An 18,870-nucleotide genomic window follows, 5' to 3' on the forward strand; every position below is an offset into this window, starting at 1 on the left:
GTTACAAGGAAGAGTTTCGTAATTAGATCACATCTCATCACATTAATAAGATTAAAAGTAAACTTTGACTATGCTTAATCTATTTACTTCAATCTTACAGAAATTAGATCAAAAACAAGAGGTGTGTTTCATCCGTGTTGTTTGTGGTCGATGGTGTTTGGACCCACATTTACAGTTTATGATGTGGTGTTTCTCCAGATATGAGTATGACCTTGTGCTGAATTCAGACATCAACAGTAATCACTACCACCAGTGGTTTTACTTTGAGGTGAGCGGCATGCGTGTTGGAACTACCTATCGCTTCAACATCATCAACTGTGAGAAGTCAAACAGCCAGTTCAACTACGGTGAGATGCGCAACAACATGTGAAACAGTGTGTCATTCTTCCCCTGACCTACAGAAGATTTGTATATTTTTGTAAACATTACATTGTGTATATATCTATACATATGTATAGACTTTAAAGGTCTATATGAGGTCATTTGTCAGCTAAAAAGACTCAAAGTGGCCCAATGTTTTCACTGAGCATCAAACAGCTCACATTCTTAGCGTTTGTGCCTTTCTCTGTGTGTGTGTGTGTGTGTGTGCGTGCGTGCGTGCGTGTGCGTGCGTGTGTGTGCGCAGGCATGCAGGTGCTGATGTACTCTGTGCAGGAGGCAATCAGTGGCAGGCCTCGCTGGGTCAGAACAGGAACAGACATCTGTTACTACAAGTAGGTACAGTGGCCCAGGGGGGAAAGGCAAAAATAAAGATAGTGTTACAGTTAAATGTATTTACCCTTTACCCTTTCTCCTCAAATTTAAAAAGTAGTGCATGTTTGATGTGACATACACTCAATGGTCACTTTATTAGACCTGTACAATTTATTGCAATTTAATACAACTGTTCTGTGATAGTCAGCATTCATGACGCCTACAATGTTCAGGTTTTGTTCTGTTATAGAGGTATTTGCCCTCTCACTTAACATATAGGGGACAGATCATTAGAAAAAAAACCTGTCAATATAATGCAGTCTATTTAAACACCACTTTTAAATATGGCCTTAGTAATAAACATATAATGGAGTTTACAGATTTTCGAAAATGTCAGCAAATGTCATTGCTGCTGTATTGTGCAACATTTACACATGAAATGTTCCTGTTTCTCCATAGGAATCATTTCGCAAGAAGTTCAATTGCAGCTGGTGGTCAGAAAGGAAAGTCCTATTATACAATGACCTTCAGCACAAGCTTCAGCCATAAGGATGATGTCTGCTACTTTGCCTATCATTACCCGTATACATACTCCAGTCTTAAGGTAGTATTACATTACCACTTTTTGCTGTAATCTAGAGAACATTAGCATTTAATGATATACATATATCTAACTACTAACAATTTTATCCACCCTCTTGACCGTATTGTCTAGTTTTGATGATTTTGCTCTCTACAAAATGTCAATACCAATTCATCAATATCATATTATGACATGAAACAGATTGTGGAAATAATGTTTTGCACTACTTCACACTGTGTTTGCCATGTGCTTGTACAGTAATTATTACTCTATTCTCCTATCGCTAAAACTCTCAATCCCCCCAGTGTGCCCCCAGATGCACCCGCCTATTGATAGATCCCAGTGTTTTGTTTCCATAGGTTAACAATTTACATGTCCCTCAAAACTAAGCTCAGATAAGTACTGTGCTTTCAAACTACTGAACACACATTATGCCAATAGTCTTGTTGTTATAATTACATTTTGTCTGCCTTTATCTAAAGTGACTATGCAGAATTGCTTATAATACAAGCATCAATAGAGAAGCCCAGTTTGGTGGCCCAAGTGGCCCAATTAACAGCCTGTGCAAAAATACCAATGTAAAATGTTTACTATGAAAGAGGGATGGGGGCTTAAATGGAAGTTGTAGATAATAATTGCAATTACTAATTTTTGTAAGTGAAATAGAAAAACTTATTTGTCACTGTGTCATTGCATGGTATCCTCAGATGCACCTGTCTAAACTGGAGGCTTTGAGGACCCCTCAGATCTACCTGAGAAAGGACGTCCTGTGTGAAACCTTGGGGGGAAACAGCTGCCCCTTGCTCACCATCACTGCCATGCCGGAGTCCAACTCCAATGATCACATCTGTCAGTTTAGTAAGTAAATTACTCTACGGCTGCGTAAGTATCTTTTTAATTGGTCACCGTCACTCTTACACCTATATATATATACGTACATAGCAGCTTGAACCATTAATTGTCCGTAATATGTAAACATTTAATGACTTATGTATCATCAGTTTAGACAGACAATTTTTATCTGTTACCTTTTAGGAACTGTCTGGGCAGCAAAATAATGAGCATAATAAGCTTAAAGGATAACTGTTTTATCTTCAAACGTGGTTCCTATTTTTTACATATTTTGTGTTCAAATTTACTGGCAGGTACATAAAGCTTTGGAATTCGTTCAGTAGATCGCCTCGATCATCAGCTACAAATATGCTGCAAATAAGATACAGTGCAATGCAATCCTTAGTGGCTACTGCGCCAGTCAAAGTGCATCCACTAAAAGTGCCTGTTTTTTTCCAGTGACAGGCTCAGATGGTCATTCTAAGTGTCTGACAACATTACAGAAAGGATCCCTACAGAGATAGATCTGTAAGATCATTTTTGTCTAAACAAAAACACCCGTTATATCGCTCGGTTCAAAACCACTAGACTCCATTGACAAAAAAAGTAATTGCACCTCACACAACACAGGAGTTGTTGGTCTACCGCTGCCTCAATCAGTTAGTTTGTTTGTGTTATTGTGTGACTTTGGTGTTGTAGCATGTTAGTTCAGATCCGAACTAACTCTTTAAAACACCAAAGTCACAGCAACTACTGTGTCCTGCGAGATAGAATTACTGGATTTGTCAGTGGAGTCTTGTAGGTTTCAAGATAACCATGTAATGGCTGGTTCAGTTTGAACAAAACCAACCTCACAGGTTTTTATGGAGGCTGTCTGTGATGTCAGACACTTCGAATTACCATCTGACCCTATCAGTTGCAAAAACGAGCACTTTTAGTGGATGTGCTATGACTGGCACAGTTTCCCCAAAGAGCTACATTACAGCCATTGTAGCTTGTTCACAGCTGCCCGCTGAGGTAATCTACTGGACAAAGTCCCTAACATTTTGTACCTGCCAGTCATTTCGAACCTAAAATATGTAACATCGGTGCCCAGGTTTAAAAATGCCTTTAAAGGTCCCACTCTAGCTTTTCTGAGTATTCAACCACATCTCATTGTCTTAATGGAGCTCTTTCAGGGTAAAGAGCTGGTAAATGGACCTTTGGTCTGAGATAATTTTGTCACACATAATCTGTTATTAGTTAGTTAAAGCTGCCCCAGGCCCTTTGTAAAAGATTTGTGATCTCTCATGCATGGCTCGTAGATAGTTCTCCAAAATGTCCTCTAAGAAACTGACAGAAATGTTTCTTTCTCACTGATGCTTGAAAGAGCATTACGGTGAATATTACGACATGAGAGCAGCCCTGGGGTATCAGGCCAGTACTTCCCAAATAGGTTTTCCATCTACTGTAGTGCACTGATGCAGTTTCTCAGCTGTGAAAAAACTTTTAAATTAAAGAATCTTTTTCTTTTTTTCTCACTCCACCTTCCCCTGTTTGTGTTTATGCTGTGCTCTCCCTCTTTCTCCCTCTACAGGGAATCGTCCATTGATCTTCCTGTCGGCCAGAGTGCACCCTGGAGAGACCAATGCCAGCTGGGTAATGAAGGGCACGCTGGAGTTCCTGATGGGCACCAGCCCGCTTGCAGCCAGCCTGAGAGAGGCCTACATCTTCAAGATAGTCCCCATGCTCAACCCTGATGGAGTTATAAATGGAAAGTGAGTAAAAAAGAGCCAAGACAAGGAGAGAAACAAACACACATTCACTACTTTCAAGTATACACACTGAAGATGCATACATCTGCCGAGCTTGGGCCTGCACGCTGGTCACGGCTTTATATATATTAACATACACAAAATCTTGTCTTCTAAAGATTCCATAGCTGTTGCTCTGTTCTCCTCCACTCTATATCCTTCTCCTCTTTGGCCGTCTCTTCTCTGCCGTAGTCATCGTTGTTCTCTCAGTGGAGAGGATTTGAATCGCCAGTGGCAGAACCCCAATCCTGAGCTCCACCCTACCATCTACCACACTAAGAGCCTGCTGCAGTACCTTGCACACATACAAAGGGCACCACTGGTAGGACCTCTAATTAACTGGACTTAAATTTCTTTGGGGCGTTTTGCACGTTGCAGCATCATCTTTCATTTAGGAAGTCTGAAGAATCTCTTCTAACTTCTTGTTAATGGTGGTGCGAATTCCTTTGTTCAGCTGTGCACTCTTTTTGGCTGCATGTCCACTAAATTTCACTTCAATAAATCCACAAATTGGTTTCAAGACATTAATGCAGTTGCCATAAACAACAGCCTCAATTGGCCCCTGTACTACACGGTGTGTCAGCAAGTTAGATATAATAGGATATTGCTTTTATGGGAGATTTGTTTACTGTACAAAGGGTAGATGACTTTTACGACACAAAGCAAGGTGAGGCCGCTGTTCCTCCTTTGAAAACAGACCCAAGGAAATGTCTTGTGAGAAATATGAGCAGTAATACTGCAGTACCACTGACACGATCTGACCAGTCACCTTGACAGTTCCATTTATTTACAGCAATTTTAACACAGTATCACAATTCATTTGATGACAAGTCAGTGAATTAGTTTGAGCTATTGTAGTGGTCTCTACTAACAGCCTTATTTATTTATTTGTATTTTCGTATTTTTATTTTATATAGCGACTTTATATAGCATCGTCATCTTAATCCATTCCTTCCTCTATTTCCTCCGTGTGTGTGTGTGTTTGTGTGTGTGCATGTGCATCTACGCACAGGTGTTTTGTGACTACCACGGCCATTCCAGAAAGAAGAATGTGTTCATGTATGGATGCAGCGTGAAGGAGACAGTCTGGCAGTCCAATATCAGTGCTACGTCCAGTGACTTACAGGAGGACCTTGGATACAGGGTGAACATAGACACACACACAATGATTCACTTTCTCTCTGTTCACATTATCTTAACATACAGACCCTTTCCAAAAAATTAGAATATCATGGAAAAGTTTATTTATTTCCATAATTCCATTCAAAAAGTTAAACTTTCATAGATTATAGATTCAGGGCCCACAATTTAAACAATTTCAAGTATTCATTTGTTTATTTTTACATAATTTGGGCTTCCAGGTCATGAAACTCACGAAAACAGGAATTCAAAAAATTAGAATACTGTGGAGAAATCACCATTTACTTCTCAGTTTTTGCAGAAAAAAAAGAAAGAAATTAGGATCACATCAATCAAAGTATGGTATTTTCAAAACGATATGTCAATCTTCAATACTTGGTTGGGAATCCCTTTGCCTTAATCACTGCCTCGATGCGCCGTGGCATTGATGCAATCAGCCTGTGGCATTGCCTGGGAGTTATGGAAGCCCAGATTTCCTTGATGCTTACTGTCAGCTCTTCTTTGTTTTTGGGTCTGGTGCCCCTCATTTTCCTCTTGATAATACCCCATAGATTCTCAATGGGGTTTAGGTCCGGCGAGTTGGCTGGCCAGTCAAGCACTGTGATGGTATGGGCATCAAACCAGGTTTTGGTGCTTCTGGCGGTATGGGCAGGGGCCAGGTCCTGCTGGAAGATGAAATCTGCATCTCCATACAGATCCTCAGCAGAAGGAATCATGAAGTCCTCTAAAACATTCTGGTGGACTGTTGCGGTGACCTTGGATTTAAGAAAGCAGAGTTTACCAACACCTGCACTGGACATTGCACCCCAAATCATGACTGACTGTGGATATTTCACACTGGACCTCAAGCAGCTTGGGTTCTGTTCCTCACCCGTCTTCCTCCAAACCCTTGGACCACTGGCCAACAGTCCAGTCCTTCTTCTCTTTGGCCCAGTTGAGACGCTTCCTACGTTGGCTCAGGCTCAGAAGTGACTTGACCCGAGGAACCCAACAGTTGTAGCCCACCTCCCGGATGCGTCTGAATGTGGTGGTTTTTGAAGCTGTGACTCCCGCCTCATTCCACTCTTTCTGGATCTCTGCCAGATTCTTGAATCTTCTCTGTTTGATAATCCGCTGAAGCCCACGGTCATCTCTTTTGCTGGTGCATCTTCTCCGGCCACATTTTGCCCTTCCACTAGACTTTCCATTGATATGCTTGGACACAGCACTCTGTGAACAGCCAGCCTCCTTAGCTATGAACTTTTGTGGCTTACCCATCCTATGGAGGGTATCAATGATGGTCTTCTGGCCAGTTGTCAAGTCTGCAGTCTTCCCCATATTGAACCGAACTAAGACAATTGAACCAAACTGAAGCAATTTAATGACACCTGGGGAAACCTGTGCAGGTGCTTTGAGTTTAGTAGATGATTAGTGTGTGAAACTCAGTTTAAAACATTCATGCCCTGCAAAATTTGGGCTGATTTCTCCACAGTATTCTAATTTTTTTAATTCCTGTTTTCGTGGGTTTCACGAGCTGGAAGCCCAAATTCTGTAAAAATAAACAAATAAATACTTGGAATCGTTTAAATTGTGGGCCCTGAATCTATAATCTATGAAAGTTTAACTTTTTGAATGGAATTATGGAAATAAATAAACTTTTCCATGATATTCTAATTTTTTGGAAAGGGTCTGTATACTGTTCTGAGTTATCTTTCCCTCTGTCTTTTCTGTGTATTGTTTAGTCATCTACATGTGTAATTATACCTAATCTTTTTACACTTATGTTTTTTAACATATGTTTCAACACTACCACAACATGCTAAAATCTTAGCGTCTCATCTTGAATTTTATAGTGTGTAAGGACTTGCTGGTCTGTTCAAGATCAGTTTTTTGTTTCTCTCTGAATTTGGGAATGCAAAAAATGTTTTTCACTGAGCAGAATGCTGATAAAGAAGCCTGTTCAATACAGAGTTTCCTGCTTGATGTGTAGCTTCAGGCTACAAGCCCACAGCAAACATTTTGGATAGCAGCAGTCAATACTCCCGCTTTCCCAAGCAGCTGCACTGTACATAAGTCCGTCTTTGTTGGACACAGTTATTTGTCCTTACTATAAAATCCACTTCATCATCTGCCCCCTGATACTTTATCACACACACACACCCCTACACAAAAATGCTTAGACATGTCAAACATTTCTTTTTGTTTTCTAGGCACTTCCTAAGATCCTATCCCAGATCGCCCCAGCCTTCAGCATGGCGAGCTGTAGTTTTGTAGTTGAGCGCTCCAAAGAGTCGACCGCCCGCGTTGTTGTATGGAGAGAGATTGGAGTACAACGCAGCTACACCATGGAGAGCACCCTCTGTGGTTGTGACCAGGGCAAATATAAAGTAAGCCTGTGTTTAATACAATAACCTGCAGTTAAATACCTTCTTTGTGCAGTTGCTGATATTAATTGTTTGTTTAGATTGTGTTTTTATTATACATTTTTGGGGCATGTTGTGCCTTTATCACAGAGATAGGAGACAGAAAATAAAGGGAAAGAGAGAGATGGTGAATGGCATTCAAAACAGGTGCCTGGCTGTACTTAACCCAGTTTTATGGTCTCCACACCCCTGTAAGTGAGAGGGAGGTGCCCCTATAAGTCTCCAAATGTCCACCAGGTGGAGCCACAATACCTTTTCTCTCTTTCTCTTTGCTTTGCCTTTGTCTTTTGATGTCCTTTCCTTTGACCACTTTACCCCTCCTTCTTCTCACTCTCTCTGTCTTCCCATCCCTTCCTCCTGGATTCTGCCAATGTCAACATCATACATATTGAGAGGTAGTCTAGGGATGCCATTTTGGCACTCATTAACACCCCCACTGGTTTGTGTGGAAGTGTTTGTCCAGATGTGCAGGAACTAATGCCTACTGAGTCGAGGCTGCGTATCTCTGACTAGGCCACAGTTCAGATGTTTCTAGCTGAGCTCTGGGGAAAAGTTTTTGGGTTGAGCTGCGGCTAAGCTCTGTGTGTGTGTCCCTCAGTGAGTATCATTTACTTGTATGATTGCACAGCAGTGTGAAGACTTTGTTAGTGTTGCAGGCATGAGTGCATATGTGTTTGAACGTGTGCTTCTTGCAACTGAAATACATTAAGGTTCAACATAAAAAGTTTCCTGAACAAGTGCTCTCAAGCATTGAGAATTGGAGCGTTTGAAGATGGACAACGGCCCCATCCCTTGGCTCCTGAGCAGCTATAAAAATCCACAGCAGCCTAGTGGATTTCTGTTAGACCTTTTGAAGCTGTTTTTTTTTTTTTTTATTTAGCCATATTTTGGCAGGGTGCACATACTGTACATGAAAGTTCCTGTGATCCTGTGAACATTTTAGTATTTTAATCTCCTTGATGTGAATGTACATGATCTCTTCAGGGTCTTCAGATTGGCACCAGAGAGCTGGAGGAGATGGGAGCTCAGTTCTGTGTGGCCCTGCTGAGGCTGAAGAGGCTGACGGGGCTCCGCAACCACCAACATCTGCTGGATTTGGAGAGCGATATCCTTGGGACGCAGTGTAAAGTGGTCAGGTTAGTAAAGTGGAGCATATCTGCAAAGTACAGAATCCTGTAAGACTATTTGGAGATGAGAGCATAGTTTTAAAGTGTAGAAACACAGCTCACAGCCAAAGCATACCAGTACGGCCCAGGAATATAACGTGTTAGCCAATTGAAACAAGAAGGCAGGCTAAAACTACACACTCCTCATTGTAAGGCAGTGTTATCCTCATACAACCTTCCCTAGAAACATACGTTTTGAAGTGTTTTCTCCAGTGAAAAATGTACCTGGATAACAGTAAAATGATTAGACTGTTTTATTATCTGCACAAAACACCCTCCTTACTGCCAGTCTTGCCCCCCCCATGCCCTGATACTCAACGGTATGACAGTCACTCCAGATCTCCTCTGAAGCACTACTCAAGAAACAAATGAAGGCCTGCATTTATACAGGCCTGCTATAAGCATCATTGAAATTCTATCAGTGTGTGATGAATATAATGAAAACTCTGGAGTGAGAGGGGAATGGGTATGAATAATTGTGAGCAGTGTCATTATTTCTCCAAGAGAGCGTAAAACCACAGAAGATCTTTTTTTTTTTTAAAAAAACCTTTTACACCTACACAGTGGGTCTTTTCAGGACCACTGTGAGTAATTGATGGCACAGGATGGTAGCATGTGGATGAAATTCACATAGAACATGCAAACCAGTACCCTGCCTTTCATGCACATTTGCTTGAAAATGGAATAAATTGGCACAAAGTAGGAGAGAAATATATTAAAGTGATCAGTGTCAGAGCATGTCCTCATCCACTTGAAGCAGGGGGAGGCAGTTCTCTGTAAAAGGCATAAAAAAAGCCAGAATTTGGAGCTCTCCCCACTCTAAATTTCTGATACATGTAGATTATGAAATGCATGTGAAGAATATGGATGCAGGAGGACAATGAATAACTTCAAGTGTCGCGAGAGAGGACCTGAGCCACACAAAGTGTAAGACGAGCACTGGTCTCACCAGTCAAACCAGCACTTTGTTTATACCTCTTGTCACACTGTGTTTGGTTTGTATGGGAATATCAGCGCTGACTGACTAGAGTGGTCATCTTGATTATTATTTTGGAGTTCACAACTTAATGTTCTAGTCTCTATTTTCTCCTCGAAATTTGTGCTGAATGAGTCCATTAATCATTCATCAGAAAATTAATCTGTGGCTCCAGCTTTGCAGATTTTTCTTTGTTTTATTACTCTATTTATGACTTTATTTATGACTGTAAATAGAGTTTGGGTTTTAGACTGTTAGGACAAAATCAGACATTTGAATATATCACATTGGGAAATTGCCAACAGTTCAGCTATTAATTGATAAGATAGTTGATAAGATTATTCAATACTGAAATGAATCATTATTTGCGGGTGTACCTCAAACATGTTTTTTTTCTGACTTTTTAAAACTCAATAAAAGAAAAACCACAGAGTGTAACAGAGCCTACAGTTAAGGGTTAAAACATAAATTAGGACAAGGCGTTTTAGCTGTAAAATCATGATCAAAATCTAAATAATTCAAAAATGTTTCTCCAGTCGAATCTATATTTTATGAAATGGCTTCAAAAGATGAGCCAGCACTACACTTGTACATCCAAACAAATGACCCCTTAGCTTTACTGTATATTAAACCAACTCTATTAAAATTCCCTCTTTAGAAATATGAGGTCCACTCAGATTAGATTGTTCGTCAGTTCAATTCTGCAAATAATTTAGTAAAAAATGAAATTAAGATAACCTTGGTGGTCACAGTTTGGGTTTGGCCAAACTGTGACCACCAAGGTTATCTTAATTTCATTTTTTTTTTTTTTTTTTTTAAATGTCAGCGTTCCCTTCGCCACTGATTTGTTAAAGCAGTCGATTTGAAAGAATGGCTTCAAACTCAAAACCACTTAATGCTCATATCTCTCTATAGCTCTCTGTCTCTCTGTCTCTCTCTCCTACTAACGTACTCTACTCTCATATTGATATACTGTATTCATTCATCATTTATGTGCCTGAACATTACGGGATACCAAAAGTGTTCTGGTGGTTTTTTCTGTGTGTTTGCATGAGTGTCCTTTGGGATTGGTTGCTCTCATCCCAGGTTTATGGTTTTATGCACGGGGCTTGGTGTGGTACCACTTACTATTTAATAGGTCATCACAACAATGATATTGTGGCCGTTGGGAGGCGTCTGCAAGTAAGTGGGTGTCTCGTAGTGAGTAAATGGGTGGATACGGACATGGGTGTGTTTTTGTGTGAGTGTAGAGATGTGCAGGTTTGTCTGCATGTGAATGAAGGGAATTGGCACGGCATGTAAATACATGGATCTGTATATTAAAATAGACCGCATATTTAAGGCCTTTAGGTGTCCAAATTGACAGACCCAAACCCTAATGGATCCACTCGGTGCATATCTGAGCGGAGAGCCAAGACCAGGTGGACTTGATTAAACCCGGTGATTAATATTTCTGCTGAAAATGACCGTCTCCTACTAAAAGTGTTAATCACGTCCAATAAAACATATGGTTGTCTAATAAGAGAAGGTCAAGGTTTGATCTCTTTATTTTTATTTTCATTTAGCAAATTTTTCACACGAGCGAGGAAGGTGTCTATTTTTCACCTTTTTTCCGTTACAACTCACTGGTGCAGGTATTTTTACTCTTGTAATCTCGTCCTTATGGTCAACCCTACCATGTGTTTGTGTGGTCTTGTCGGATCCACTTGGGTATTTCACATAATGATAAACAAATCAGGGACCCGCTGTAATAGAATGGGACCTGACCTGGACAGAACTGACCATAACGTGGGCCTGAACCTGAACGGGTCCTTGGGTTCGGATGGACCGTTGAAGACCGCTACATTATAAAGAGATGACTGCAGTTGGTGGATGCAGATAATCTGACCCAAAGAAAGGAGAGATTGGGTTTGGTTTTTCTATAATGGCCTATAATGGTAGACTCACAATTCTCATTATCTATTTGGACCTCCACATCCATTACAAACACACACACACACACACACACACGCTGTCACACATTTACTGTACATATACTGACGCAGATTTCTCTCTCTCTTGCACTCACACACTGGCAAGCTTGGTGGGGGATCATTGTCCGAGCCCCCTGATCGACTCTCCTCCCTGGGATCACATTTCAGACCATTAACACCATTAAAAACCCACTAAAGCCACTAAAACCTCAAAGAACCAGCAACCATTTAACCATTAAGACCCACAGGGAAAAAAACGGCTCAGAGCGCACAAGCAGTTTGTTCCCAGCTTCTCTTTTGTCATGATTTAAAAATATATTTTAATATGTATACTATCGCCTTCGATTAAGCGTCTGTTGAGTTTTACATGAGATATTTTTTAGTTGACAGATGCAACAATTCTGATAATCATTTGAGTAATTCATCAAGCAAAGATGACAAGCATTTTCTTATTCCAGCCTCTCAAAATTTCTCTGCTTTCACTGTTAGTCAGACGAAGCAAGACATTTGAATTTTTGTGAACCTTAAGTGAAATCAATAACGACAATAATTGTCAGTTGCAACTCTACTTATTACTGCATTCAAATTCAGATGATTTCACAAGGTCACAGGATTCATATTACAACTAAACACATAAAACAAAGACAGTATCGATCAAACTAAACTGGCATATTGATAGTCCTGTATTTTGTCTGAATTCCCCGCGCTGTGATTGGGTTGTGTTTTCCGTGCTCGCAAGAAAGGGGGTTTCTCAGAAGCACATTTTCAAGGACCATGAAACGCATTTCAAATGCATTTTCTAGGGTGTTTACTCTGAAATCAAAGAGCTCTTAGTCGCCGCCAGTGACTGAGTACAGCTCAGAGTGAAGGACAATAACATAACAGTTATATGCTACAAAGTTTAAGTAAGTAAATATATGTATTTGTTTTAAGTGGTGTTATATAAATGTTTCTTAACTTATTTAATAGTTTCTTAAAATAATGTAAGCAGAAATACATTTTTATAATCTAAAATATCCATAGGAATCGATTTTCTAAAGTCCCGACAAGCTGACATAATGTAGATGCAGAGTTTTCCCTGCGACACGCGTATTCACATCATTAATTTACAGAGAAATGTCCGTAATCCCTCAAACCTGTGACACTATATCTTGTAATCCAGCAGCAGCCCCACCACCTATGTGATGGAGGAGGACGAGCCGTCCTTTCTGGAGGCGATAGACTACAGCGCGGAGAGCAACGATGAAGACGCAGAGCCTGAAAATGAGCATGCCAGCGAAGTCCACGATAGTCCCGATCACCTCGAACAAATGTTGGACCCCAACACGAATCACAGGGACTAACTCTGAAGTGTTTATCGCCTCTACGTCTGGCAATGTGAGTTCATGACCAGCCAGGGCTTGGATTGTTGGCTGAGCAAAAATTAAAGATATCACAGGTTTTAGTCAGAACAAACACTTCTCACTTTGACTGGGGAATAAATAGCGTAGATCTTCACCTGTGCCCCTAATTGATGGTATGTAGTCTTAGACATTGGCAGCACTCAGGTGCTCTTTTTCCAGCTGTGTTTCTCCTGAAGGTGCACACTCCACCTGCCTTTCACCTCAGACAGGCTCATAAAAGCCATCGGTAACGATCAGGATGGAGTTCATTGAATGTTTTCACCTTTCACCGTCATACTATAACCTTCATGAACTGTAACCCCTGACCTCAGACACCATATAGCCTCTGAGATTCACATACAGCTAGCCAGAGCAGCATTCAGTAGGCACCGCCGATCCTTAACGTGAACCCTTGTCCACTCGCTCATTTTTCACCGCTGATCTTACACTCAAGCTACCTGACAAGGCTGTAGTAGTGTAATAGAGCCAGTGGTTTCTCTGGGTACTGTTTTTGAAACCTCTCTCACCTGTGACCCTGTGTTTTGATTAAAACACCTCTGGTGATGGAGGAAAACTGGATTTCCCCCTCTGACCAGCTTAAAAACCAAACCAACCTGCCTTCTTATTTCCTTTTTCCTTCCAATCTGTAGTCTCACCCTGCACTTTTAACTTTTTGCTCCTTTTGTTGGTTTGGGCCTTCCCTCCTTCATTCCTTCCTTCCTTCCCTCCTTGCTTGCCTGCTTCCCTCCTTCCTTTTTCTAGATGGGATACAGGGATGACCAAATGGCTCGGTATCATATCTCAGCTGCAGGTTAATGTCAGCCGTCCCAAGTGTCTCCCATGGAAAAACCTACTCAGATGTAACTACACTTGAGTTTTGACCTCACTTCTTCTCCCGGCTTCGGCCACAGTGCTTGTGGTCCGATCGTCCATTTGCTATTTGCCTTGCTTTATCCAAAACTGTAACTATTTATATCACTCAAATGTAGAATGTTCACGTCTTTATCAAGACACACGTTGTACAATACATGAAATGCAAATATAATCACAAACCACAAACTAATTAACCCAGGTTTGGTTTGAGTTTCTTGGTCACGTACAGATGGAATGTAGAAAATCCACATGAACTGTTCTCATTGTTTTTAATAATAGACAGTATTATAATGTTAGAAAAGGCAGTAATGAATAATACGCATGAGCTGCAGAGAGCAGAAAACCTTTTTGCACTTTGGATATACACTATACACATAAAACAAAGAGAAACAAACTGAGTGAGGGTGAGACATCACTTTGTCACAGTTTGCAAACCTCATCTTCCATCACCTCATTAGTTAGAAGTTCTCAGAGCCCAGCCCAAAGCTGATGGTAACGTTGCTGTGTGATGTTTTAAAAAAAATTATACTGGAATTCTGTTTCCTTTTTATCGTTTCCTCCGATTTGAGTGTACATTTTGGAGATTTGCGTAGGAGAGACCCATGCATAAAAACAGATGGTGCTTTGTATTAAGAGTTTAATGATGTTTGTTGCATTATTTCACTATTTGTTTATGGAGATGAGGTATGTTTCTGTTGCATTTGTACAGCTAGCGCATGGCTATTTTCTGTTGTTTTTATTTTGTAATTTATTAAAAATTGTTTCTAGGATGCAACCTGTGTGTGTGTGTGTGTGTGTGTGTGTGTGTGTGTGTAGGGGGAGGGGGGGGGGATTAAGTTATTCCATTATTCAGTTCAGCTAATACTCTTACAGTGCATTTCTTCTTTCAATTTGATTATGCCCTCTCACTCTCCTTCACTCCCCCAATCGTTTTCTCTCCCTCCTTCCCTCTAACCTCTTTCATTCCCTTGTTTTCTATCCTTCACTTGGGTCTTCATTCTTTTAAATGTTACTCATGAACACCCAGGGAGGACCTCGGTGTGGGTGCATGTGTGTATGAGTGTGTATGTGAAATAATGTTGGTACTCTACGAGAATTGTGTGTGCTGTTACATCTATGTTTGTCCATAGAGGTTCGTGTCGCAATGCTGTGTTACTTTTGTTTTTATGTTTGTTTGGAGGTAAATAAGCAGAGATAGCGACTCATTTTAAGTTGATTGTAACGCAGAAAACTGAAGCAGAGAGTGAACATGGGAAATAAAATGTGAATGTGGTAAACTGTCTGCTGTGTTTTATTTATCTGTAGCACAAAACATTTTGTGCTTTACCGCTGTGAGGTCGCATTCTTTTTCCTAAAGTTTCAACTGAATGGACTTGAAATTTACACATTTGTCCTCATAAAGACATTTCTCTCAAACTTGGTAAAGTAACTGTAATGGATCCTAACTGAGTTATGGGGAGAAGTGCTGTGATTGGCACATTAAGCCAAAAACATCACAGGGAAAAATGTTTTTCGTACAACCTGGGCTTTTTTTCTAGATGACTTTGGTTTCAATAATTAGGTTAAACTGGACTTGAGGAAAACATGAGGATCACATTTTCAAAGCCACAAGAAATCCATTATACATTGTTTCGCTACAGTAACCTGATGAGAACAGTGTTTGCATAACATAACTGGGACAAATTATCTATGAAAATAATAATTTACAAATACTTGTTTAGTTCCACAGGAGAAATGGTTCGGTTTAGAAACGGTACAATATAGGTAGTAATATGTAATGGCTAAAGTTCATTTATTCCAGTTAGGGATTAGTGTTGTTAACTAAGGCGGAATCCTCAACAATGCATTCACATTACTCACGTACTGTGAATGCAGTTCAAACGGTGCCCTTTCAGTGTTGTCGATGGGAGGCGAAATCCACAATCCTCATTCTGTACATAATTTCACAGCTCTACCAAAACTAAAGTGAAGCTTCAGCAGTTAGCTAAATTAACTGGGTCTCCTCCAGAGTTACAGTTTTTGTGCCACAAACAAAAACAGTTGATTCAGACAGATGATGCCTCTTATTAGTTTCTGCTGAAATTCACATTGGAATAACTTAAGGGAGGTTGTTCTTTACAGCCAGTATGCACAAGAACAACAATTACAGTGACCAGTAACTCTTTCAAGGTACATAAGGGTATGTGAGTACAGACTTGAGAAACTGTGAACCTGTCCTTTAACACTGTCTCGTGTACAGGCACATGTTCACTGTCAGAAGATCAGTGTGCATAAGGAATTTTCCTGCTGTGCATTTTCTGCTGAATCTCCTGCTTTTGGTACTTTTTAATCCTAAATCAATATTGATTCTTCAGAGTTATAACATTTTCCCAACCAAGTTTGAATATAGGTTACAGATGTGTAGTGACAATACCAGACAGCTGTACAACGAGGTGTGCAGTCATCACAAACATGAATGATTGTTTTAAACAAATCGTGTTCCACTCAGTTCTCCTGGGGGTGAAACTGAAGGGTTAAGGTTACAACAACAATATGAGCCAGTCTGTAAGAGAACTGTCTGTCTTGAATATTTCTGTCTGCAGAGAAAAGAAACACAAAAGGACATTATCAGTCTTAGGGCAGATGTATTTTTGAGGGTGATAAAAAGATAATTTTTCTGTTTGCAGGGCAATGCAGAAGTTAAATCTTGAGAGAAGAGGTTTTGAAAATCTGATGATGTAATGCTTTGTCCTCAAATAGCCTCTCAGCGCGCAGCAGCTAGAAAATGATTTTGTTTTTCTACAGAAGCTGTCAGTAGTGGTGAAATCTTCTTGTAGTTTTTATCAAAATCACGACAAACCTGACAATGAACCTAAGAAACACGTAACAGCCCAGGTATTAGTGCCACTATCTGGTCGCTCTCTGGGTTTGGCTGGGTTTGAGTTGATTTATCTCTGGGCTAACAGAGCATAAGTAGACACTCAATCACTTTGTGTCAGTGGCACAGTTGTATAAGCATTTGTTTAGCAATGTACCTCCGCTGCTTAAGTGCCCCGAGTAACCTAATCTTTTGCTTCTGGGGAAAGGAACAAAGTGAGAAGGGGGCAACAAAAAGGCTGCACAAATATCTTTAAAAGAAGTTTTGTACCATGCTGAATGTAAATGGATATAAATGGACAGAAGGGTGCAGAGGAGGAAAGTAAGGCATGGCAGGGAGAAGCGAGAGAGGGAGTGAAAGTGGGAGCGGAAGAAAAAGCAGAGAGGAGGACGAGTGGAATTTGGAGAGGTGGAGGAGAATGTTAATCTGAGGAAGGCGTAGAGAGAAAAGCTCTTTTCCTCTCTAAGCCCCACGCCCTCACTTCCTGTCCTTGCTGTCAATCAGAGCAGCTGAAGTGCATCAGACAAAAGACCCCCCCTACACCCTCCAACCACCACCACAAACACCAGCGCCAACCGACCAATTAACTGCTCTGGTCAGAGGACGGAAAGTGTGTGTGTGTGTGTGTGTGTGTGTGTGTGTGTGTGTTGCAGGGTGGAGGGTTTTGAACTGCCTCTATGTGTTTCTCATGTTCATCAGAGACCCCTAATTAGAAATCTGTCTCCCTCTGTCTCTCTCTGTCTCACGCATTCACGCAGGCACCGTGCCCAGCCTCCATCCTCACACTGACGAGCTCATTTCTGTAGTCTAAGTGTGGCTCTGTGAGCCTCTAATAGCGTAGCCAATTAGTGCCAGTGTCCGACTTGGCTGCTTCTCTGGCTCACTGGTGGTCCCACTGAGGGACAGAATGGCTCCTCTGAAAAGGTACAAGTCCACAAAGAACGGACTGACAAAGACATGTGTGTATAGGCTGTATGTCACAGCGGCACACAAGACTGGACAAACTGTGTGTGTGTGTGTGTGTGTGTGTGTGTGTGTGTTTGATAATTGTAATTCAGCACCAGAGGTCCTCAACAAAGAGTTAAGCAGTATAAGCTGTTACACATTATGGTAGGATGAAGTGCTTCTGCAGATGGTTGAATGGTTAAAAATGGTGCCACTAAAACTAAAAATAGGAAATACACACAGTGTTTCAGCCTGTTATCAGCCACAGTATTTTTTTTGCCACCCATTCCTATGCAGCTTTTCCTCCTCATAATAACCTCTTTATATAACCCTCTGTAATCACTTTCAGAGAGAAATAAATACATAACCAGGCTAAGACAGCAGTTGAGCAGGTATGACTTTCCAAATCTATCAAAATAATCAAAAAGATCTTTTAAAAGGGATGTGAATCCAAATAATCACCTCTGACAATGTCAAGTTCTTCTATTAATTGTTCAAGGAGGAAGGGGCAGCATATTTGAATCTGTTTGCACCTGACCTCCCACGAAACCACATGCCAGAACAATGAAATAAAGAAATTGTTGGAATAATGCAGAGAGGAGGTTTATGAAAATGAGTTTTTATTAGACTAAAACAAAGTCACTGAGGTAGCAAGACATTTTTCAGAGTTTGACATCCTGGCAGCAAATCCACATTCTTCTTTAGTTTCAGAAATACAGGCTGAAGGAGAACTCACACACAGGCAGCACAGTGTAACAGGTGGTCCACCAAAATACTTGTTCAGATGTTCACATGACAATAAAAGGTACATAGAATATTGTTAGGGCTGAAAACAATCCCATAACAATGTTAAGACTGAGCTAACATAATCACTGAATGTTGAATAGAATAATAAAAGTGTACCTGCTCCTCCTATTATTGGCAGATAGAAGATCTCCTTAAGATGATACCAGTTCACTCAGTGCAGGAGCTTAAAGCTAGCTGGAAAGTGCACTGAGTAAAACTTGAAAATACGTGTATCTCTTTATCTCTATCTGTTCTTAACATGTTTGCATAGAAGGTAAAGGGTGCACTCCCCCAATGTGGCAATGCACTTTCCTAAATTTGGGGGACACACATGACACAGATTTTGAAAAAAAGAACGATCAAACTTGAAGCACTGATATGTAGAGAAAGCATTTGGTCGTCTGTATAAGTCAAGGTAAAAAACTTAATAGACCCTACAATTCCCAAAATGGAACTCAGTAGTGCCTTTC

The 18,870-nt window shown here is 40.6% G+C and overlaps 1 protein-coding gene across 4 annotated transcripts in view; it reads left to right on the forward strand.

Annotated features, from left to right (window-relative positions):
- Window positions 1-15,089, forward strand: part of agtpbp1 (ATP/GTP binding carboxypeptidase 1) — a 29,425-nt gene extending 14,336 nt beyond the window's left edge. For 3 of the 4 annotated variants that reach the window (XM_070833620.1, XM_070833622.1, XM_070833623.1), the window contains 10 exons: window positions 199-347; window positions 626-713; window positions 1,153-1,297; window positions 1,984-2,134; window positions 3,684-3,864; window positions 4,093-4,222; window positions 4,913-5,044; window positions 7,230-7,406; window positions 8,427-8,578; window positions 12,720-15,089. In XM_070833620.1, coding sequence (XP_070689721.1) covers window positions 199-347; window positions 626-713; window positions 1,153-1,297; window positions 1,984-2,134; window positions 3,684-3,864; window positions 4,093-4,222; window positions 4,913-5,044; window positions 7,230-7,406; window positions 8,427-8,578; window positions 12,720-12,900 — 1,486 coding nt within the window. In that variant the 3' untranslated portion in view covers window positions 12,901-15,089. The remainder of the gene's footprint in view (window positions 1-198; window positions 348-625; window positions 714-1,152; window positions 1,298-1,983; window positions 2,135-3,683; window positions 3,865-4,092; window positions 4,223-4,912; window positions 5,045-7,229; window positions 7,407-8,426; window positions 8,579-12,719) is intronic. The other variant, XM_070833621.1, reaches the window with a different exon arrangement.
- The last annotated feature ends 3,781 nt before the right edge of the window (window positions 15,090-18,870 follow it).

Source organism: Pempheris klunzingeri, chromosome 7, assembly GCF_042242105.1.
Source record: "Pempheris klunzingeri isolate RE-2024b chromosome 7, fPemKlu1.hap1, whole genome shotgun sequence".
Classification (NCBI taxonomy): domain Eukaryota; kingdom Metazoa; phylum Chordata; class Actinopteri; order Acropomatiformes; family Pempheridae; genus Pempheris; species Pempheris klunzingeri.